Below are 24,406 nucleotides of genomic sequence, written 5' to 3'. Positions count from 1 at the left end.
CTCGCCACATGAAACTTCCTTCCTCTTGTCTATAATTATTAAATGACCTGGTGTTTTAGTTCCAGAGAGTGGACACATTTTTAAAAAGTCTGTATCTGAAAACTTTTACTATAGTTTTCTCTTTCTTAGAAACTTTTCTTTTTTATAAGTAAACTTGCGTATGCTGTACAAGTTTCCGGTTATAAGGATTCATATAACACGAATCTTTAGCAGTTGATTTGGATGGCAAACCAGCTTTATGTCTTGAACTTCTACTCAAATATCTTTTGGAATATTTGTGGGAGGGAGTTACTAGTCAGTGTGAAGCCGGTAACAACTTGTCTGTTAAAAGTTTAGTTTACATATAGGCCACATCGCATCCTTGATTTATGTACAAAATTCCCTTTGTCATCATGGGAATGCTGCCGTAGGTTAAGAGTAGCATATAGTCCTACATGGATTGATTGATTGATATATGTGCCATAATAGGATAAACTTATTTTAAATTTGTTGCTGTATTCCCACAATAGCATCATTCAGTTTTCAGTTAATCTGATGGTTAACATGATTTTGGATCATGACAGAGTCTTTTACTTTCATTAATTTTGCCTTATTTTCCTATTTCAGAAGATGAGACTGAAAATATGCTCTATGTGGCTACATGCAATCCAGTTTCCTTATATTTCATGAATGTATCTAGTAAAAATGGATACTTTGTGGATTGTTATGACATCTTCCCAAGAACGGCTGGCAGCATATGGCAACCCTTTGTGACTGTGGCACCTCTAGGAAATCCACTCAAAGGGCAAGTGATTCTTCATGAAGAGCAGGTAAAATAAATAAATAGATATCCTCCTGTTTCATGTTTCATTGTGAGGAAAGTAGTACAGCAAGAGTAGGATCCCTGTGGTTCCTCAATCTCTGTAGGTTGTGAGATACTTTGGGATAAATATGCATACTTCTGGATACTTAGTCTAATTGCACAATAAACCTTTAGAGAGGGTCTCTCAGCTCTACTTTTTCTTGCGGTGTTTAGGCTGATTTACTGTATGTTTTTATGTACCTTTGCATTATTAATGCTGAGATTTGCCTGTTTATCCTGTTAGTGGTAAACGTACACTGAGAACTATTGGAGGGGGGAAAGGGAGATTATGATTTGAGTTTGGAAGTCTCAAATTAGCGGAGGAAACGTATTAAGTCTCAACTCCCCTATTTTAGCTGTGTATTCAAATCCAAGCCCTGCTCATCCCTGTTCTAGTTTTTGAACTTTTAATAAAAAATAAATGCCTTCTGAATCACAATTGTTCATGCCACCATTCTTTTTTTTTAATTAAGTATCATGATGTTTCCCTTTCCATAGCATGAGTTTTGTGGGAACACAAAACTGAGAGTAGGATGGATGGGTAAAACAAGATGGTGGTGTAAACCACATTGTAGAGATGGATTAGAGTTGCAAAGTTTGGATTTGGATTCTAACTTTCTCAGTGTCAGATCTGTTTGATTTGGGCCCATCACTTCAATAGTCTTATTTGGAACTGCTATTAGAAATTGATTAGAATATTTTCAATTTAACACTTTTTTACAGGGGATGGGGGAGCAGCCACCAAGATGCTGACATGAGTAAAAAAAGAATAAGTATTAATATGAATTATAATAATAGCCTAATAAATATGATCATGTCCCATTAATGCCTGAGGGGGATAGACACCAGGAAGGAAGAAAAGTTATTTAAGCCAAATAGCAATGTTGGAACAAACAAAAATGGCCATGAAAACATTTAGGCTGGAAATTAGAAGGTTTGAGGAGTTAGGTTCTGGAACAGCCTTCCAATAGCAGTAGTCAAGGCAAACAACTAATTTTAAGATGGCGCTTGATAAATTTATGAATGGGGTTATATGATGGTGTTGCTTGCGATAGCAAGGGATTAGAATGTATGGTTCAGGGGGTCCCTTCCAGTCTTACATCCTGTTTACATTCCTAAGTGATATGAGACATAGCATTAACAATTATCATTATTGTTGGTCACCAGCTTCCCTCTTCCTTTTCTTGTTTTTTTTTTTTTCCTTTTTTTCCCCCTTACTGGTTCTTGGTTACTTTCCCCATTTCCCAGTGTCTATTTGCTAGCTCAGAGGAACCTTTCCTGTATTTAGTAGAGGGAATGAGAAATTTCCATTAACAACACAGCTGATGAGGTGTCAAATATCTCATACACATTTAGCATCCCAGGAAGCCATGCATATTGTCATAGCCTAAATATAGGTATGTTTTACTGGTCTCAGACTTATGACTAAATTCAGTGCATACGTAAGCAGGGCAACCTGTTACTGATCTCAGCAGAATTGCATTTGCCTATATCCATGTTGAATTGGGCCCCTAGAAATGCATTTTCCCAATTTTCATCCAAAAGCTAACTTCCTTCACTGTGCCAATAGAGTTGTCTTGATCAGTTGTAAAAGTACTATTTGAGCTATTTTGGGAAGCTCATAACAAGTTTGTTCAGTTCAAAACAAGGTTTTGCCCTCTATGACTAAAGTCAGTACAGGAAATTGTAAAACAGATGGCACTCGATCCTCTACTTTGAGTGCCTGAGACCGTTTAGAATACTAGACATTTTCTGAAGGCAGATCCGAGCAGTACACTCCTATTAAACTTCTGAAATTCCTAAAATGAAAATAATTGTCTTGTTGGTATTATTTTTAACAAAACTGCAATAGCATTGAATCTCTTTGGGGAGGAGAGGGAATATTTTATCAAAGGCTTCTGTGACACTTTAGGCAGTTAACTCAGTGATTGGTTTTACACTGTGATAATGTCTGTCCTTCTAGGATACGTTTTTCAATAAAAGTCTGAATTAAAATCTGATATAAAGATTGTACTATAGGTTGGCTACTGTGGTTCAATGCACCATTGCTGTCGACTTTTGCTCAGCTGTAACCTTCTTTTCTTTCTCTGACCATAAGTTTGAATATTGGCAACTTCGGTCTTGTCTTTCTCAGCAAGTGCCACAGTTGGGCAAAGGCATTCTAAAAATAAACCTAATTATCATGCTGGAAAATAATATACTAACAATAATATTACTGCATGTTTTGCATTATCTTAGGATTTCATATACAAACTTAATATTAAAATAGATCTTCATTGATTCTTAAAATATACTTCATTAAACTGACAGTTTAGATTTACAGAGCCTGCATATGTTTAGGATCACTTCAAAAATGACGTGACCTTTCTATAACAATCAGTTTCTTGCACTTTATGTGGAAAAATTAAGGAATATGATCCACTCATGTAGCATATTATTAATCACCGTGGATTGTTGCCTATCATTCTATTTAATTTTTCACCAGTTGAAGGCCAGGTTAATAATTTGCTCGGTGCAAGGCCCAAAATGAGATACCAAGGAACATTTATCTGGTGGGCTGGACCCTGGCGTAGCCCTGATGGCCACTGCTGTGTGATCTGAAGCTTTGATCTGGGCTGTCCCTTAGTTCACAGCTCATTTAGTCTGTTTAGTTTCATATCAGGCAGAATAAGCAGAGCCCAGATTACTGCTAACATGCAGCCTGTTGCTTCCAGAAGGATGAGGAAGACCCCTGTGGTGCAATTTCCTCACCTGACTTTTGACATGGGAAGGGGAAGGAAAGACAGTATTGTCCACTTCAAGAGTTCAAAAAATCAGGAGATTTTAGAAAATGGTACATTTGGAGTTCTTTTTATTTTTCCCGGGTTTTTGAAGGCTAGAGGTGGGCAAATTGGACAAGTCAGGTAACACAGCTTGTACTTTTATCCAGAATTTTAACTTGAAATGAAATAATCCTTCCTTAAGGCTTCAAAAAATAAAAAGTAAGAGAGGTTTTTTTCTCTTTTTTTATTTTTCTTCATGTTTTGAATCTCTGCACTTCTGGTCCCTGCTGAGAAGTGTAAAAATACAGAACTTTGAGAATCCATCTGATCTTGAAATATTTCCACTTGTAACCATAGGCCAGAAGGCTTGACAGTATTGCTGGCAAGCCAGTTCAGCCTTAATTTGTAGAATCAAAAATGTTGTATAGTTCAAGTAAAGTTTAGTTAAGCATTCAAACTTTCAGAGGGCAGATGTAATCTAGTGGACAAGGATGACCGTGAGGTTAAAAAAATGGACTAAAAATCAGGAGACCTAGGTTTTATATCTAGCTCTGCAACAGATTTACTAGGTGGACCTGGGCAAGTCTGTGCATTTGTAAAATGGGAATGATGCTATTACTTACCTAAATGAGGCCAAATGTATTGATATTTGTGAGGTGATAAGCACCATGGAAGCAAAAACAAATAGTGAACCAAGCACAGGATTTCTGAGTGCTAATCTGAGCTCTGCCACTGACTCTCTATGGCCTATGGCAAGTCACTTAATTTTTCTTTTTTGCATCTTCCTTGTGTCTGCATAGGGAGAGTAATAACATACAGTACCTACCTTACAGTAGGGTTACCATACGTCCGGTTTTTCCCGGACATGTCCGGCTTTTCGGCAATCAAACCCCCGTCCGGGGGGAATTGCCAAAAAGCCGAACATGTCCGGGAAAAATGCTGGCCGGGCACTTCCCCTCCCGCGGCTGCTCTGCTCCTCCCCTGACTCTTCGGCTCTGTTTAAGAGCCGAGCCGCCCGAGCGCTATGGGCTTCAGGTAGCCCCCTTGCCTCCGGACCCCAGCCGCCGGCCGGGCACTTCCCCTCCCGGGCTCCGGCGGCACAGGGTCCAGAGGCATGGGGGCTGCCCGAAGCCGGTAGCGCTCGGGCAGCTCGGCTCTTAAACAGAGCCGAAGAGTCAGGGGAGGAGCAGAGCCTCCGGCCGCGGCGGCTCTGCTCCTCCCCTGACTCTTCGGCTCTGTTTAAGAGCCGAGCGCTACGGGCTTCGGGCAGCCCCCATGCCTCCGGACCCTGCGCCGCCGGAGCCCGGGAGGGGAAGTGCCCGGCCGGGGGCGCAGGGTCCGGAGGCATGGGGGCTGCCCGAAGCCCGAGCGCTACCGGCTTCATGGTTTGCCGGGCAGCCTCCAGACCCTGCGCCCCCGGCTGGGCGCTTCCCCTCCCGGGCTCCGCTGCGCTGGGGAAGCGCCGGCCGGGGGCGCAGGGTCTGGAGGCTGCCCGGCAAACCGTGAAGCCGGTAGCGCTCGGGCAGCCCTTTTCGCGTGGCTGGGAGTGGGAGGGAGGAGGGGGCGGAGTTAGGGCGGGGTTGGGGTGGGGAAGGGGCGGAGTTGGGGCGGGGCTGGGGGTGGGAAATGGGCAGGGCCAGGGCCCCGTGGAGGGTCCTCTTTTTTTATTTGTTAAATATGGTAACCCTACCTTACAGGGACATTGTGAGGATTAGCTACTGCTGGTAAAGTGGTTTGGAGACCAAAAGTGCTATAATAAATACCAAGTATCATTATGTAAGCCAGACCTCCAGTTACGAGTATTCGAAAAAAGGGTCAAAAAGTGCTAAAATCTTGAAGGAAACAAAAATCACTTTAAAAATAAAATAAAATCTCTGCTTCCCCGTTTGTTATTTTTGTTTTAAAAATATCCCAGTACTTAGTATCACAGAGTAGTGACTTTCCAAATAGCTGTTCTAATAAAACATTTTTTTAGATGAACATTTATGACTCAATTACAAAACACACTTAAATAGGTAATTATAGTGGAAAGGATGAGACAACTATATCCATGGCTGTGCAGACGAACTGCTGCTATTTGTTTTTTCTCATATAATGTCCATCTGGATTGAATCAAGAGCATTGCACTAAAATAAAAGTCCTTAATTTCTTCTTCCTCCCTTAAGTAAAATTTTACTAAAGTGTACTTTATTGGGGCTTTAACTTAATTGCATATTTGTGGGGATTACCAACTTTTAAGCCACCCCATGTTTGCTTGGGAGAGGGAAGGGAGACTCACATTCTACTGAATGGCTTGAAGACCTCAGTGCTGAGCGTGGCCCTTTTTTTATCCCTCCTATGTCAAACGCTTCAGTTGGTAACTTAGGAGGGCTTCCCCTTTACCACCTGAATCTTGGTGGTAGATCCATAATGGCTCTCATGTGGGGGGAAGGAGTTCAGAGTGCTCAGTAGGGGCTTTCAGCTCTTCAGGGAAAAGCTTGGTGGCGGTGTTCCTTGCCACCACACTGAACTGCAGGGTACCCTCCCCCTCACAGACCAAGTGTTTCCCCTCTGTATGCACCCAATGCTGTTGGCCAGTCTAAATGGTAACACGTAGATAGTGGGTAAGTTTTGTGGAGTTTAGTGTGTGAAGCAAACCACATGCAAATTATTTAATTAGATAATTTGCATATTTAGAACCAATGTATCTGTAACAATAAACTTCCGTTTTAGAAAAAATTGTGTGAATTTAGTGCTGGTAAAAAGTATTGATTCGATAGTCCTAGTAAATGAAGTTCCTGTTATCAGCAGGACAGGCTGTCCACACACCGTGCCCTGCCAGCATACTTTGATCTTTATCTGGAGGATGCTGTGGAAGAAACTTGCTCTATGGGTAGCAGGGGTAGTTTAGTCTCTGTGGCCCATGACGTTTTTGACCCCTCTGCTGAGTCTGCCAACCAGTGCAGAGTATAGTGTGAGTTTGTGACATTGGAGCTGAAACTAAAGCCCACCAAACTCCTCACATAATGGGGGATCACCAAACATCCATTAGATGGGAACAGTTTTTAATCCATAGTAATCTGGTCTGGATTAAAATTGGTGACCTACAGACTGGAGGGTTTGCAGCCCATAAGCAATGCTCTGAGGCATCTGGTCCCCCAGTAAGATCTGATGCTACACCTTCATGAATGAGATTTGTTTTTTTGAAAGATACACAGATTAAATCAAGTTCTGACCTTTTTGGATCTTACGCAAGGGGAGGACTTCTGCTCTGTTGACACAGAGACGAAAATCTCCCACACATTGTTCTGTACTTCCGTCCCATATTGTTCTTAAAGGGACAGCTCCAATTAACTGAAATATAAACTGTAGAAATACAACAGTAAAACTGATATTAACCCAGCATAGTAATTTACTGTTAAGTATAACATTTTGCAATATAAAAGCATTTTAACAGCTAGAAATATTCCAAGGTTCTCACACTATATTTTACAAACAATAAGTGTTATATAAAAGCCCATTAAGGACTTGTCTACATGGTGAGGTAATGCACTCTACAGGGGTGTGATTCCTAAAGCACACAAAAGGATTGTACATTAATTGGTCCATGCAGACCCTGCTGGTAGGAACTAAAAGTTCCTGTAGAGTGCATTGCCGCACAGTGTAGACAAACCCTAAGTTTACAAGTATAAACATCCACTATTTGGGAAAAAAACAGTTTTCAGTTTGCTACAGTGAACCTTGCTTCTGCCTCCTTTTGTGTATGCATTGTGATTGTTACATGTTCATATACTATTTTTTTCCCAGCTCGGAGTTCAGCAGAGGTGGAACCCAGGAACTTCACTACACAGACTTCTTTCACTTACTTTCTCTACCTCTGTTTTACGGATATGCAATGACAAGGTTGCTAAATGTGTCAGTGTCACCTGAGATCTGCAGGTAGCAGTGCTAGGAGAAGCTGCCTGTGTAAGGGAGGCATTGGAGCACACACTGTAGGGAGAGGTTTACTTTGCAAGGCCCAAGCGCCAGTAAGAAAGTCTTATCTATAACTGAAAGGGGAGGAATATTTGAATTTGTTGCATATATGTGTTTCCAGGAGGTTGGGCATATAAGACAAGAGAGGAAGAAACTGCATGTGTGAGCATGGTTGTGTCTGGGAGGAGGCATATAAGGGAGAAACTGGGAATGGAGTTAAGGACCAAGGGACAGGAAATTTTGTTGTGGGCAAGAAAGATGGTTAAAAAGGAGGAAGTAAGTGAGGGTTAAATATTTAAATTATTACTTTTATCTGCGGCCGCTCCCCCCTACTCCTCACTATGCCTGCAAGAGCATTGAGCACAACTTCTCCACTCAGCAGTGAAATCACAGCCCTGTTTGGTTTAAGGACTTTTAAGAGGAAAATCCTAACTCAAATAAAAGCAGCAGTAAGGAAAGGAAAACTGTTCAGACACTAAAAATAAAAGAACGCCACTCATGAGGCTGGTTATTACATCTGTCCAAAGTTTGGAATTCCAGACATCAGGGTCATGAGGTCACCCAAAGGTTACTTTTCTCCCAGTCGAGAACAAACATAACGGAACTGCACATCAGCATCTTTTCCCATCCCACTTGAAGGATTGCCAGAACTGCAGTTGGATGTGTTCACAAGTGACGCAAAATTCTATTATTAAACACAGACAGAATATGCCATCGGTCACTTAGCACAGAAGGAAACCATTAACATCAAAAGGGGTGGAGTAGAGAGGCTTTTTATACTGCCAACTGCACGTATAAACTTAATACTAAGTAGAAGAACATAACTGATTCATATGGGGTTTTTTGTGTCTTGGAAGGCTAATGCATTTCTTCAGTTCAGCTATGCTGATGCAGAAGTATATAAATACAATGTGGCAGAAAACCAAAATCCAAAACAAACCCTCTCCTGGGCCACATTTCTATAATTTGGGTTGGAATACGTGAGCATTTAACAAATTCTTCTTTTATTAGAAGAGTTGAGCTGCAGCTGAAGTTTTCCAAATGCTACAGATGTCATGATAATATTATAAATGTTTTACCATATTTAGCTACAATAAGCTCTCATTCAAAATGAAAAGTTCATTCCTCTAAAATAACAGCCCTAGAGAAAATCTGAAGGTTACCCGCAAAAACTGTGACTCAGATTGAGTTAGTACATATTTTATTTAGGAGAATCTTGTGGACTTCACCTTTTTAGTCCTTTATCATTCACTGTGTATTACTTCAGATGTTAGACACGCATACAGTTGACTTTTAATATGTCCTTAAAAAAACCCCTTGAAGAACGTAGCGTTTCACTGAATGACAAAGATTTAGAGCCAAGACATTAATGAAGTAATGAAATACAAGACTTAATTAGCTTATTCTTTTGTAGCTTTTAAAATTTAATTTAGAGCAGTTAAGGTTGGCTGTGTGTGATCATTTTCCCGAGTCCTTAAAAGTTTAATGCCTTAGGAACAACTTTAGAATGTTTTAAAAAGAAATATTTAAAGCGATGCTACAGGAGCCACACAATAATATCAAATTATAGCTTAACCTTTTTCCATATAATAGTTTTTCAAATTCCATATGATTTAAATGTTCGGGGGTGGGGGGTTCTGTTGTTCTAGCATAATGTTAAGGAAACACTCAAGAGTTGCGGCAAATCTTTTAGTAAGATGGAAGAAGCAAAGCTGGTAAGACTTTCCTGTGTAGTTGAATGCAAATGGCTGCCACAGATGATTTAAGCCTTAACTGCATAAATCATATTAGACCACTGTAAATTAACATTAGACTTTCACAATTCCCTCTAAATATTGATGTAAACTCTACAAACAAACAAATTTGATTTTTTTCAGCATGAATAAAACATTACAGAATTTTAAAATAGCACCATTCATCTGGACCAGTGGGTCCCAACCCTGGGGGTTCGCGAAATGTTACAGGGGGTTCTCAGGAAAAAATTCCCTAATGGCGGACAGAGCTGTCCCTTGGACTTGCCAGAGCTATGCAGATCAAAGCAAGCATATATGTCACACTGAGGAGATTTAAATATTCAAGACTCCTTATAAGAAATGGAAAGGGAGATGGATATTTTTTGCTGTTTTTAAAATTAAATAGACACCTAGCACTGTTTTTAAAATTATTATGAAGAACATGTTTAAGCTTTGTAACATGCGTTGTTTGCCTGTAGTTGTTTGACTACTCAAGACCTGAATGCTTGTGTAGGAGGAACTTTAAGAAGCTTACTCAAATACCTTCATGCTGTTTCACATCTGATACTCCTTGATGAAACAGGCTTATTCAAAATGATACAAGCTACGAAAGTGAGATCTTGGAAGAATGTTGCCGTTTTCATAATGTAATAAAAATACTGTAATGATAAATAATAATAGTGTGAATAAACATGTCATAAAAACAAATTTTATATTTCCAAGATCACTGCTTTTATAATTTATACTCAGGTAAAAGAGAAAATCCCTGGAAATATTCATTTTTAGGAGGGGTTCGTGAGACTTGACATTTTAGTGAAAGGGGTTCACAGGTTGTTAAAGTTTCGGAACCACTGATCTGAACCAACCATTGTCAGTTAAATTGTACCTTTGCCTTACTTCATCAGTTCTGCACTGAGATCAGCTTTGCTAGACCAGAGGATCCAGTCTGCAATTTTCCAGCAAAGTAAAATCCAATTCATACTTTCAAAATTAAATTTCCTTGTGACATTAAGTAGCTTCAATTGCAAAGAACAAAGACACTTCATGTAGACCTGGTGCTGTGAGCTTTAAGAAGACTGGGCGTAATGCTCTCTTTTCTGTTTACAGAGTAATGTTGTCTTGTTGCTGGATACGAAAACTGGTGCCATTCATAGACTTTTACTCTCACCAGATACCCAAGAAGTTCCAAAGAGAGCATCCTGGTGGGGCAACAAGGAGGAGCCGGTGAGGAACAGCAACTTCCTGGCTAGACTATACCAGACCTATCAGAGCTCAGTATTACAGACATGATAGCAGGATAGCTTCCTTTCCATCTTTTATGGAACAAACAGTTAATTGTGTACTGATATATATATATATATATATATATATATATATATATATATATATATATATATATATATATATATATTGAATTCTCAGTTTTGTACCAGCAGAATATATCATCATTACAGAATAGAAGGGCAATAAATAAGGGATGCTGTCTAGGGATATGTAATTTTTACAATGAAACCCTTTCAGATATTTTGCTAAGAGTTACAGAACATTTTGTTGTGGTTCTGTTGAGCCCAGAGCAGCGTGATCTGTAATTCATTATACTATGATGCAATTTATGAATTTGGAGTAGGTGGAAAGGTGCTTTGAGATGCGGTTATCATAGTGAATTACTTAATTAAAGAAAAACTAGCAAATTTGGTATGATTCAGTGGTTGCTGCTTGATTCTCAGCACTCTTGAAAATCAGGCCACCTAGTTACGTGCCTAAATGTGGGTTTAGAAACCTAACTTTAGGCACACTTTTTTGATCACCTTGGCCAAATATTTTAGTTTCTGACTTTTCTAACCAGAAAAAAGCATAACTATAAATATAAGGAGTCAGGTAAACTATTGGGGACTGACCTGACAAATTGTAATTGATGTGTAATGTATTTTTTTAGATCAGTCACAAAATGTGCAGAGAGTTTTCACATAAAAACTGGCTGGTGTTCTACAAAGAAGAAGGGTGAGAGTTAACTATAAATTACATTGCTTTTGTTTAAAAAAATAGATTTGTCATATACGTTCTCTGCCTCATAATTGTTTTCTTGGTTTACATTTCACAGAAACTACCTTATTGTGCTGGATGTACTGGAGGGTCGAACTCATACTATCTCACTACCTATCAATCTCAGATCCGTTTTCCTAGTGGCTGAAGACCGTTGGCTCTTGGTGGAAAGCAAAACAAATCAGTAAGTTAACCAAATTCATTATTTGTTTGGTAGTGTCTAGGAGCCCAAGTCATGGATCAAGATCCCCTGTGCTAAGAGCTATACAAATATAGAACAAATGGAGATATTTGGCAATATTTGCAGCTGCATATCAGTATTTGTGTGCATCTAACCTACCTGCACAAATGCCTGATGTGCACACACAAATTTACTGGTTTTGTTTGTGTCTATGGTTAGGTGCCTATGGTCAGATTTCTTAAAGGTGCAGATTTCCCCATGCCCAAATTGCACTTGTGAATCCAGAGTGGTGAATGTGCAAGATGAGCTTATGTAAATTTGCACCACTGAAAATCTAGACCAAATTTGGCTATGTCCATATTCAGACCACATTATACACAGCTGGTATTTATGCCTGTATAAATTAGGTCCTTGCCAATATTAGTGTGACTAACTGAAAATCTGGCTCATTAGTCTACTCTCCTAGTTACTTTGATTCATAGTTTAATGGAACAAACAGTGCTCCATTTTCCAGTTTCTGTTTAACCTCACAATAAATAAAAGTGTATAAATAGTTACCGTAAGCAAATCTGCCTCTCTATGGTTTACTTTCTCGACCTATAAACTAGAGAGAATAAATGCTTACCTACCTCATAGATGTGTTGTGAGGCTTAATTAATTTTAAGTAAAACATGTTGAGATCCTTGTTATATAAGTATAGAGTATTTTTACTATTTAACAAATAAATATTCTTGTTACACCATTTTTTAATAAGTCTGCATTATTTACAGGAAATTTCTTTTAACCAAGCCAGCGCATATGGTATCTGAAGAGAGTGGAGTTTGCCAGCTGCATGCATTGAATGAAGACCCAGTTGACAAGGGTTTTGGTTTAACAACAGGTACTCAGTGTAAACCTGTGTCGTTCTTTTTTTTAATCAACTCTGTGTTTGTGCCTGTACAAACAACATTCTGGTACTTTAGATGTTTGAGTAATTTCATGTCTGATTCTTTTCCTGTAGTGTATGATTCATACCATTGTTTCAAAAAAGATGGCAAAGTTCTGTACATGGGCTTGGAATTGTTTGAATAAAATGCCTCCGAAATTTTGAGAACTGTACAGACACACACACATCTATTATAGGGGGCGCTGGTAGCAACCCCTTTATTTAGATTGCCTATCACTTTCCATTACAAGTGATTCTTGCAACCTTTCGTTTGAGGAGCTCTCACACCTCCATTGTTTGTAGCAGACTTTGACATTCAGGAGGAAGAACCCTTTAGGCTTCTGAAGTTCCTTTTCTATATCCCATGAAATTCCATTCAGATTTGACTGAGATATTGAGTTAAAACGTGCCGTTTTCCTTCTCTCACTTGCATTCCTCAGAAAAATGTTGCCAGCATGCCACAATTATTGAACATTGTCAGTAGAGGCAGGTTTGGAACAAATTGATAAATTAAACAGTAATAAAGCATAAGGACCAGATGTTATTCACCCAAGAGTTATGAAGGAACTCAAATATGAAATTGCAGAACTACTAACTCCTGTATGTAACCTACCACTTAAATCAGCCTCTGTACCAGATGATTGGTGGATAGCTAATGTAACGCCAATTATTAAAAAAGGCTCCAGAGGAGATCCTGGCAATTACAGACTGGTAAGCCTAACTTCGCTACCAGGCAGATTGGTTGAAACTATAATAAAGGACAGAATTATCAGACACAGAGATGAACACGATATGTTGGGGAAGAATCAACACGACTTTTGTTAAAGGAAATCATGCCTCACTAATCCATTAGAATTCTTTAATGGGGAGGAGGGTCAACAATTATGTGAACAAGGATGATCCTATGGATATAGTATCCTTGGACTTTCAGAAGGCCTTTGACAAAGTCCCTCACCAAAGGCTGTTAAGCAAAGTAAGGAGTCATGGGATAAGAGGGAAGGGTCCTCTCATGGATTAGTAACTGGTTGAAAAATAGGAAACAAAGGATAGGAATAAATGGTCAGTGGAGAGAAACGTAAATAGCAAGGTCCCCCATGGATCTGAACTGGGCCCAGTGCTGTTCAATATATTCATAAATCATCTGGAAAAGGGGATGAATAGTGAGGTGGCAAAGTTTGCAGAGGATACAGAATTACTCAAGATAGTTAAGTCCAAAGCTGACTGGGAAGAATTACAAAGATCTCACAAAACTGGGTGACTGGGCAATAAAATGGCAGATGAAATTTAATGTTGATAAATGCAAAGTAATTGGAAAATATAATCCCAACTATACATATAAAATGATGTAGTCTAAATTGTCTGTGACTACTTAAGAAAGAGACCTTGGAGTCATTATGGATAGTTCTCTGAAAACATCTGCTCAATCTGCAGCAGCAGTCAAAAACCTAACAGAATGTTAGGAACCATTAGGAAAGAGATAGATAATAAGACAGAAAATATCATAATGCCACTATATAAATCCATCGTATGCCCACACCTTGAATACTTGTGTGCAGTTCTGGTTGCCCCATCTCAAAAAAGTTATAATAGAATTGGAAGAAGTACAGAGAAGAGCAGCAAATGGGTAAATACTTGGGGCCAGAGTTTTCCCAGGGCTGGGAGTGGGGGCAAGAGAGATCCTCGTTAGGCTGGTCATCCCCCTGACCAGTCCCCAGACCCAGCACCTGCAAACGGCAACCCTCCCCCCACATCAGAAAAAAGCCTTCTGTTGCTGCCAGCTAACATGGTGATTTCTGTAGTCCTAGTAGCATCAGTCTCTGCTGCAGTGCAAAAGGTTCCCAGTTGAAACCATGCTGATGATTCATTATTGGGTGGGGGAATTGTTACAGTTGTACATAATAGAATTTGATTATATTTTTTCCTTAAAAGAAAAAAACTCATAAAAATCTAGGAAATTATATATACAAAAATCCTATGTTAAAAGAAAGTTATTTAGGTTGAAAATTAGGATATGGCATATTCCGTGCAACTTTAATTTTGCTCCCATGGGACAATTTCACTGTTGTCTCATTCAATGCATACGAGGACACAAGTTGGCAGAATTAAGGCTTTCCTAACTTTTGAGTGCTTGACTTTGCAACCTAAATAATGTTAATTTAATGTCATTTTTTTGGATGTAGTACAATATAGCATAAACAGATCTTGACTTCTTTTCTTCATTTTATTTCTGTTGAATTATGATAAAAAGAATAATAGTAATTAGTGCTCAGTGCTTGTAAAGATAATTGGTTCCTCTTGCTTATCTGGATTTAATGCATATCATTTGATTCCCCACTTTAGCATCTGATTTGTGTGTGCCGCACACAGTTTCAAGTGACCAACTATCTTCAGAGAACCTAAGCGTAGCTGTGGAACAAAAGATCAGCTCTCCCAACAGGATTCTCTCGGATGTGCATAATTATGCTACTATTGTTGTTGGCTTCCCAGAACTTATGGTAAAACCAGTATTATTAAATTGTAAAATAATGATCATTACATTTATTTCATAACCAGTTAATCTAAATAGCCATTAACCTAATTATTTGCAAGAGGTAGTGAATAATGAGGTAATAAAATTTGCAGAGTATGCAATGTTTGTTAGTGTAGTCAAGTGTAGAGAGATTTCAGAAGGACTTGACAGTGATAGGAAATTGGGTGACACAAGGCAGATGAAATTCAATGGAGATAAGTTTCATACACTACGCATGGAAGAACAATCTTACTCCTCATACACATAGAAACGTTTTAAATTAAATGTAACTACTCAAGAAAATGACATAATTGCAGACAATTCAGTGTGAACATCTGCTCAGTATGCAGCAGCAATCAATACAGCAAATGAGATGCCAAGCTGTAGTTAAAAAAAAAATTAAAAAAAAAAAAAAAAAAGTCTGGAGAGTACTACAGAAAAATACTATTATGCCATTGGCTGAATTGATGGTGTGCCTGATCATGAATACTGTGTTTGATTTTGCTCACCCTGTTTCAGAAATCTTATAGCAGAAATAGAAAAGATCCAGAAAGGGAAATGAAAATGATTAGAGGCATATGAGGGGAGAGTATATCGATTAGAGATGTTGCACAGAATGAAGATGAACAAGAGGGACATGATAGGGGTATATTTGGTATTAAGAGGGTTTTTAGGATAATTCTATTTACTATCTAATAATAAAAGGACAAGGGGACACCTGCTGGAATTAAAAGTCATCAGATTTACAACTGATAAAGGGAAATACTTTTTGACATAGCACATAACAACGTTGATCCATTGAACTCACTGCTATAGCACTTGGAGTTACAGAGCTTACTAAAATTGAAACAAGGATTTAGACCAGGGGTCGGCAACGTTCGGCACGTGGCTCGCCAGGGTAAGCACCCTAGTGGGCCGGGCCAGTTTATTTACCTGCTGACGCGGCAGGTTCGGCCGATCGCGGCCCCCACTGGCCGCGGTTCGCCGTCCCGGGCCAATGGGGGCGGCGGGAAGCAGCGCGGGCCGAGGGATGTGCTGGCCGCGGCTTCCCACCGCCCCCATTGGCCCGGGACGGCGAACCGCGGCCAGTGGGGGCCGCGATTGGCCGAACCTGCCGCGTCAGCAGGTAAATAAACTGGCCCGGCCCGCTAGGGTGCTTACCCTGGCGAGCCGCGTGCCGAACATTGCCGACCCCTGATTTAGACATTTCTAAGAATAATTACAATATCAGCCACAGTTACACTAGCTAGGCCTGAGCCTAGTATAAGCCAACCAATACCTCCCTTGGGTTAGAAAGAAATGTTAGTCAATATTATTGAATAGCTTTCCAGTATGGGGTTTTAGTACATTTTATGAAGTAATTCATACTTGCCAAGATCAGAGACAGGATACATGACTATAAGGACCATTAGTCTAATGTTTTTCTGGTCATATAATATGTCAGGGTAAATAAGAGAATGTAACCATTAGCTGGCATTAGAAAAAAGCTAGTTAGTATTCTGAAATCCAAAATAGATTAGGAAAATAGCAGGTAAACCTCCCCCTATACTTTTACAGGGTAGCATTTCAGTTTGATTTGATTTATATTTAAAATACTATATAATTAGACTAGGTTTGTTTTCCATGTGTATATTATACATTTGTTTTAACAATGTTCTTGAATGTTGAGAAATGGACATTAAATAGTTTTATACGTAATGCAGACCTAATGGCTGTTGCCAGTATCACATGGTTGGGGAAACAGTTTGTAAATAAATCCCTTTATATAGATTGGTTACAGATCAAATTGTTGAAATGTTTTCTCCTCCTAGTTGAATGGCCTCAGGGCATAAAAATCTTTTTTGGCATCATCTTAAGAATGGAAGTGCTTTTATTGAAAAGGCTTTAGAGAGTCAACTCTGATGCCTACAGCAGCCTGACCTCTCCTAAACAAGACTTGTGTGCTTTTGGCCTCTTGCTTGTCGTGGGCAGGTGGCATATGTATGCGTGCAGTGCAAGCAACTCACAGCCCCCAGAGACAGAGTACAGGCTCTTGAGGCCAGAGTGGCTGAACTGGAGGAGCATAGGAAGACAGAGAGGTACATAGAAGAGACTGTTAGGGACATAGTAGAGTGGTCTCACTTCCTGTCCAACAGCCCCTGTGCTGTTGAGGAGAGTGAAAGTCTCAGGGCAGGAGAGCATCAAGCTGGAGTAGAGGGAAAAGATCTCATAGTTGGGACCCACCTTCCAGATGATGTCATGATATCCTCTTCTACTGAGAATATCCCTCTGGGGATAGGGACCCCAGTTATTAGGAAGAAACAGATAATAATGGTGGGTGATTGGATTATTAGAAACATAGATAGTTAGGTTTGTGGTGACCTAGAGAACTGCATGGTGAATTGCCTACTGGGTGTGAAGGTAGCAGATCTTACGAGACATCAAGATAGCCTTATAGGTAGAGCTGGGAGGAGCCAGTGGTTCTGGTACATGTAGGTACCAGTGACATAGGAAAAGGCAGTAGAGAGGTCCTGGAGGCCAAATTTAGGCTGCTAGATAAGAGATTAAAGTCCACGACCTCCACGGTAGTATTCTCTGAAATGCTTCCAGTTCCCTGCACAGGGCCAGGAAGACAGACAGGACTGCAAAAATCTAAATGTGTGGATGAGACCATGGTGTAGAGAGGAGGAATTTAGGTTTATTAGAAACTGGGGGTACCTTTTGGGGAAAGAGTAGCCTATACAGAAGGGATGGGCTCCACCTAAACCAAAATGGAAGCAGACTGCTGGCATGTACAGTTAAAAAGGTTGCAGAGGAGATTTTAAACTAAAGGTTTGGGGAATGCTGATAGGTGCAGAGGAGCACACGGTTTGGACAGAGATATCTCTTAGGGATGAAATTATTAAAGGGGGAACTCTATATCCCAGTATAGAGGATAGGACAGACGTTGGTAAAGTACAGGTAGGATTTAGTGAGGAACAGCCAAATGTAAAAGAGATCCATTTAAACATGACACATGAAGGCAAGCAGCTAAATATTGACAAAATTATATACAAATGCTAGGAGTCTAAACACTAAGATAGGTGAACTAGAGTGCCTGACATTAAATGAGGATATTGCTATAACAGCCACACAGAAACTTGGTGGAATGAAGAAAATCAATGGGACACAGTAAATACCAGGGAACAAAATATATAGGCATGACAGAGTAGATTGCACTGGTGGGAGAGTGGCACTATATTTAAAAAAAAAAAAAAAAAATGCAGTCAGATAAGGTGAAAATCTTCAGTATGACAGTACCATAGAATCTCTCTGGATAGAAATTCTATTCTTGAGTAATAAGAGTATAGCAATAGGCATATACTATCGACCACATGACCAGCATGGTGACGGTGATTCTGAAATGATAGGGGATGTTAGAGAGGCTACAAAACCAGAAAACACAATAATAATGGGGGATTTCAACTATCCTTATATTGACTGGGTAAATGTCACCGACAGGGTGTGATGCAGAGATAACATTTCTAGACACCATTAATGACTGCTTCTTGGAGCAGCTAGTCCTGGAACCCACAAGGAGAGAGGAAGTTCTTGATTTAGTCATTAGTGGAGCACAGGATTGGGCCCAAGAGCAACTTTCCATAGCTGAACTGCTTGACAATAGTGACATAATGTAATTAAATTTAACATCCTTATGCGGGGGGGGAGATAAAAAGGAAAACCCACCACTTAAGATTTAACTTTAATAAGGTGAACTACACAAGAATGTGGATGCTAGTTATACGGAAATTAAAAAGAGCAGTCACAAGGGTAAAATGCTTGCAAGCCGCATGTAGACTACTTAAAAACACCATAATAGAGACTCAGACTAAATGTCTACCCCAAATATATTTTTTTAAAATAGGAGGACCAACTGCAGAGTTATGGAGGCCGTTAGAGGCAGTAAGGCATCCTTTAAAATTTGTAAGTCAAATCCTATCACTGAAATCAGCCTCTGTACCAGATGACTGCAAGGTAGCTAACATAATGCTGATTTTTTTAAAAAGGGCTCCAGAGGAGATCCTGGCAATTACAAGCTGATGAGGCTAACTTCAGCACCTGGAGAATTGAAGGAAACTATTGTAAAGAACATACATAGATAAACAAAGTCAACATGGTTTTTCTAAAGAGAAGTCAGGCCTCACCAATCTATTAGAATTCTTTGAAGGAGTCAACAAGTATGTGGATAAGGGTGATCCAATTTATATAGTGTACTTGGATTTTCAGGAAGCCATTGACAAGGTCCCTCACCAAAGGATCTTAAGGAAACTAAGTAGTGATGGGATAAGAGGGAAGGTTCTCTCATGGATCAGTAACTGGTTGAAAGAAGGTAACAAAGGGTAGGAATAAATGGTCAGTTTTCACAATGGAGAGAGGTGAACAAGTGGGGTCCCCCAAAGATCTGTACTGGGGCCTGTGCTGCTTAATATATTCATTAATGATTTGGAAAAGGGGGTTAACAATGAAGTGGCAAAGTGTGCAGATGCTACAAAATTATTCAAGATAGTTGAGTCCAAAACAGACTGAGGAATTACAAAGGGACCTCATAAAACTGGGTGAGTGGGGAAGAAAATGGCAGGTGAAATTCAAAGTTAAGTGCAAAGGAATGCACAATGGAAAACATAATCCCAACTACACGTATACAATGATGGGTTCTAAATTAGCTGTTGCCATCCAAGAAAGAGATCTTGAAATCACCTTGGATAGTTCTCTGAAAGCTTCTGCTCAATGCCTCGCAGCAGTCAAAAAGGCTAACAGTATGTTAGGAACTATTAGAAAAGGTATAGAAAATACCATAATGCCACTATATAAATCTATGGTATGCCCACACCTTTAATACTTTGTCCAGTTCTGGTCGCCCCATCTCAAAAAGGATATAGTGGAACTGGAAGAGGTTTAGAGAAGGGGGGGGGGGAAAGATGATTAAAGGTATGGAACGGTTTCCATACGAGGGGACACTAAAAGGACTAGGGCTGTTCATCTTAGAATCATAATCATAGAATACCAGGGTTGGAAGGGACCTCAGGAGGTCATCTAGTCCAACCCCCTGCTCAAAGCAGGACCAATCCCCAGACAGATTTTTACCCCAGTTCCCTAAATGGCCCCCTCAAGGATTGCACTCACAACCCTGGGTTTAGCAGGCCAATGCTCAAACCACTGAGCTATTAATAGGCAGCAGGTTTAATACAAACAAGGGGAAGTACTTTTTTGCACAATGCACAAATAACCCATGGAACTCATTGCCTTGGGATATTATGGTGGCCAAAAGTATAAATGTGTTCATAAAACAACCTGATAAGTTCATGGAGGGTAAGTCCACCTATGGCTATTAGCCAAGATGGCAGGGACGCAGCCCCATGCTCAGAATGACCCTAACCCTCTGACTGCCAGAAGCTGGGAGTGGAAGACAGGGGTGAATTACGCCATAATTGCCCTGTTCTGTACACTCTTCTAAAGGTCTGGTACAGAGACAGGATACTGGGCAAGGTGAGCCTTGGTCTGACCCAATATGGCAGTTCTTATGTTAGTAGAAGCTCACGCATCTTGTCAGTAGAAGCTCCCTCAAAGACAGACACAGCCAGCTCTTCTACCTCTCGTGGCATGAACTGAGAATTGTTCAAAATGGTTAAGTTTGATTTGAAATGGGAGCTTATCCAGACCATTTGTTTAAAGGGTGCTTTATACAAGTCTTTGCTCACTGAAGTCCTCAAGTTACCTTCTCTCTCTCTCAGTCTCCCAATGAGGTGTACAGCTGGAAGAGAGGCTCCTCGCTGGGCAGCCGACATGCTTCTCCTTCTGATCCATTTTACTATGGGAGGCGCAGTAAAACCGGAGTTGCAAAACAAATTAATTGTGTGACTTTATTAGCTACTAATCAAATAGTCAGAATTTTAGCACCTGGAGACATCCCGTTGAAAGAACTTTATCCAAAAGGTAAGAGATTACCTTATTTCAGCTATATCAACTGTAGATAAAGGCTTTGTTTTAATTGTAGAGTACTCATGCCGTATGTTTATAACGTGCTTTAAAGAATCAGAAAGCAAACATTTAAAATCCTAACTGGATTTGGGGAGAAAGAGGGAAGTTGCACACATTTTACCAATTCTAGAATGAATTTAGTGCACATTAAAGATCCTAAATTGCAAGATTAGGGAATTAACTCATCTGTCTGCCCACAGAACAGGTATCCTAGTGGAGTTAATCCTAATGGAATTAATCTTAATTGTGCCTTGATTAACTTGACTCTCTGGCCATCTGTGCATGTGCATGCTCTAAGGTAGAAGGGATGTTCGTGAGATTCAGGCACAGGTAAATCTGCTACAGATTCCTTGTGTAGCCTTTGGCAAATCACTTCATTTCTCTGTGCCAGTACATCTTCGGGGCATTGTAAGGCTTAATCCACAATGTTTGTAAAGTGCCTTCGCATCTGTGGATGAAAGGTGGCATAATGGAACAAAAGATTTTTATTATACTGAGCATGTGCAATTCCTGAGTCTAACTGCTTTTCTTCCACTGATTTACATGTTGCCTTGGGAAATCATTTAACGTATCTGCCTCAGTTTCCTCATCTGCCAAATGGGATATTATTGTATTTCCTTATCTGCTTCCCAGGAAAATCACATTTGACTATTTATTATATTTTGTGGATGAATGATGGCACTATTTATATATAATTCCCCTAATAAAAACAGATTGCTTTAATGTAATCTACTTCTTTTTAAATTGATTAGTGTTTTATTTTAAGTTATTATTTAAGTGTATTTTATTTTTAAACCACTCAAATGATTAAAATGCTTTTATTGTGGCTGACTCACTCATTCTGATGTGTGAAATCTACTTTGATTTCAGGGATAAAATACATGCCTCTTACCTTCTTGAACTTGTATGAGTAGCAGAAGGTTGCTTATTCACACCATTTATTCTGCGAAACTGAGTTGTCATGTGAAACAGAAGAAAGTTGCATATAAAACAATCATTAATAATCACTGTAAGGTTGGCTTTATGCATGAGCAAATGCTGATGCAGCAACTGTTGCAATTTGTTATAATAAAAACCAAAAAATGTTTGCTCTAAGTATCAAGCCAAATTGGAATAACTTGAATTTGGTGTGTAGCCCTACTTTTCCCATCCTCCCCAGTAACTGGTCAGTTTTGGCACACAGCCTTCCGTTTCTATTAAGAATGTAAAATACTTCAGCCAGATTCTAACACAGTGCAATACATTTTGTCAAGATTGTTCCAGCAGTGGCAAACAAAGAAGTCGTTCTCTATTTTATTGGAACTGGTAACTTGGATAGTAGCTATATATATTTTAAAAAGAAAAATAGCAAATAATTTACTCTCCAAAGAATACCAAATAGATCTGTACCCTCAAAATATAAACATAGGTAAGGGATCATGTCATATTTCAATAATATACTTATTAAGTCTGAAAGCAAGGATGTGTAAATTAGGGTTACTTGAGGGCAAACATGCACTTGTGCATTCATCATTTATTGGGTATGGATTTAAAATAACTGCTTACTTCTACCACATCACATGAAGGCAGACAACTAAATATTGACAAATTTTATAAATGCTTGTATAGAAATACAAGTCTAAATACAAATATGGGTGCAGATGAGGGCCTGGTATTAAATTAGGATATTGATATAATAGGCATCACAGAAAGTTTTTGGAATGATGATGATCCATGGGATGTGGAAATACCAGGGTACAAAATATATAGCAATGACAAAGTAGGTCAGAGTGGTGGGGGCATGGCACTATATGTGAAATAAAGCATAGAGTCAAATATAGTAAAAATCTTATTTACATAGACTCTCTATGGATAGAAATTCCATGTTTCAATAATAAGAGTATAGCAGTAGGAATATGCTACTGACCACCTTACCAGGATGGTGACATGATTGTGGAATGCCCAGGGAGATTAGAGAGGATACAAAAACCAAAAACCCAATAATAAGGAGAGATTTCAACTATTCCCATATTGCCTGGGAACATGTTACTTTGGGACGGAATGCAGAGATAAAATTTCTGCTTCTTGGAGCCGCTAGTCCTGGAACCCACAAGAAGACAGGCAGTTCTTGATATAGTCCTAAGTGTAGGCAAGATCTGGTCTATAGCTGAACCACTCGATAATAGCAACCATAATGTAATTAAACGTAACATCCCGGGGGCGTGGGGAACGAGAATACCAAAGAAATACACCACAGTAGCATTTCACTTCAAACAGGAGAACTGCAGAAAAATGAGGATGCTAGGAGAATGAAATGCCTGCAAGCTGCAAGGAAACTTTTTTAAAACACAGTAACAGAAGCTCAAACTATATGTTTCAGATAAAACAAAAACAGGGCCAAAAACTACCAGCGTGTCTAAACAGAGTGGTTAGAAACAAAAAGACATCTTTTAAAAATTGAAAGTCAAATGTATTGAGGAAAATAGAAAGAAACAGAACTTTGGCAAGTCAGGTGTACAAGTATAATTAGGCAGGCCAAAAACGAATTTGAAGGGCAACTAACAAAAGACACAAAATCTAACAAGCAAAAAACTAAGTACATCAGAAACAGGAAGCCTGCCAAACAATCCATAGAGCGACTGAACGATTTGAGATGCTAAAGGAGCATCGGTCTTTAATGCAGAGGATGTGAGGGAGATTACCACACCAGAGCCATCTTTTTAGTTGACATATCTGAAGAACTGTCCCAAATTGAGGTGTCAGTAGTGGAAGATTTGGAACAAGCTAAACATTAATAAGTTATAAGCACCAGATGGTATTCCCCCAGGAGTTCTGAAGGAACTCAAATATGAAATTATAGAACTACTAACTGTGGTATATAACTTATTGCATACCAGGAGATTGGTAATAGCTAATGTGACGCCGATTTTTAAAAACCTCTAGAGGCGATCCTGGTATTTATGAGCTGGTAAGCCTAACTTCAGACCCAGGCAGATTGGTTGAAACTATTGTAAAGAATAGAATTATCAGAAACAGAGATGAACACAATATGCTGGGAAGGAGTCAGCCTGGCTTTTGTAAAGGGAAATCATGCCTCACCAATCTATTAGAAATCCTTGCTGGGGTCGATAAATATGTGGACAAGGGTGATCCAGGATATAGTATACTTGGATTTTCAGAAAGCCTTTGACAAGGTCCCCCACCAAAGGCTCTTAAGCAAAGTAAGGAGTCATGGGATAAAAGGGAAGGTCTTCTCCTGGATCAGTAGCTGGTTAAAAGAAGGAAACAAAGGGTAGGAATAAATGGTCAGTTTTCACAACAGGGTTCCCCAAGGATCTGTACTGGGACCAGTATTGTTCAACATATTCATAAATGATCTGAATAGGAGGAGAGACTTAAAAAAATTAGGGCTGTTCAGCTTAGAAAAGAGACTACGGGGGGGGGGGGTATGATAGAGGCCTATAAAATCATCAATGGTGTGG

General features: G+C 39.5%; 1 protein-coding gene across 1 annotated transcript in view; it reads left to right on the top strand.

Moving 5' to 3' along the window:
* The window catches only part of VWA8 (von Willebrand factor A domain containing 8), a 263,005-nt gene that overhangs the window by 168,726 nt on the left and 69,873 nt on the right, over positions 1-24,406 (top strand). Inside the window, exons 28-34 of the mRNA XM_065414163.1 lie at positions 610-809; positions 10,398-10,514; positions 11,227-11,291; positions 11,392-11,517; positions 12,285-12,394; positions 14,780-14,934; positions 20,699-20,900. Of these exons, the coding sequence (XP_065270235.1) occupies positions 610-809; positions 10,398-10,514; positions 11,227-11,291; positions 11,392-11,517; positions 12,285-12,394; positions 14,780-14,934; positions 20,699-20,900 (975 nt within the window). The remainder of the gene's footprint in view (positions 1-609; positions 810-10,397; positions 10,515-11,226; positions 11,292-11,391; positions 11,518-12,284; positions 12,395-14,779; positions 14,935-20,698; positions 20,901-24,406) is intronic.

Source organism: Emys orbicularis, chromosome 1, assembly GCF_028017835.1.
Source record: "Emys orbicularis isolate rEmyOrb1 chromosome 1, rEmyOrb1.hap1, whole genome shotgun sequence".
NCBI classification, from domain to species: Eukaryota; Metazoa; Chordata; order Testudines; family Emydidae; genus Emys; species Emys orbicularis.
This window is presented reverse-complemented; position numbering and strand designations above follow the sequence as displayed.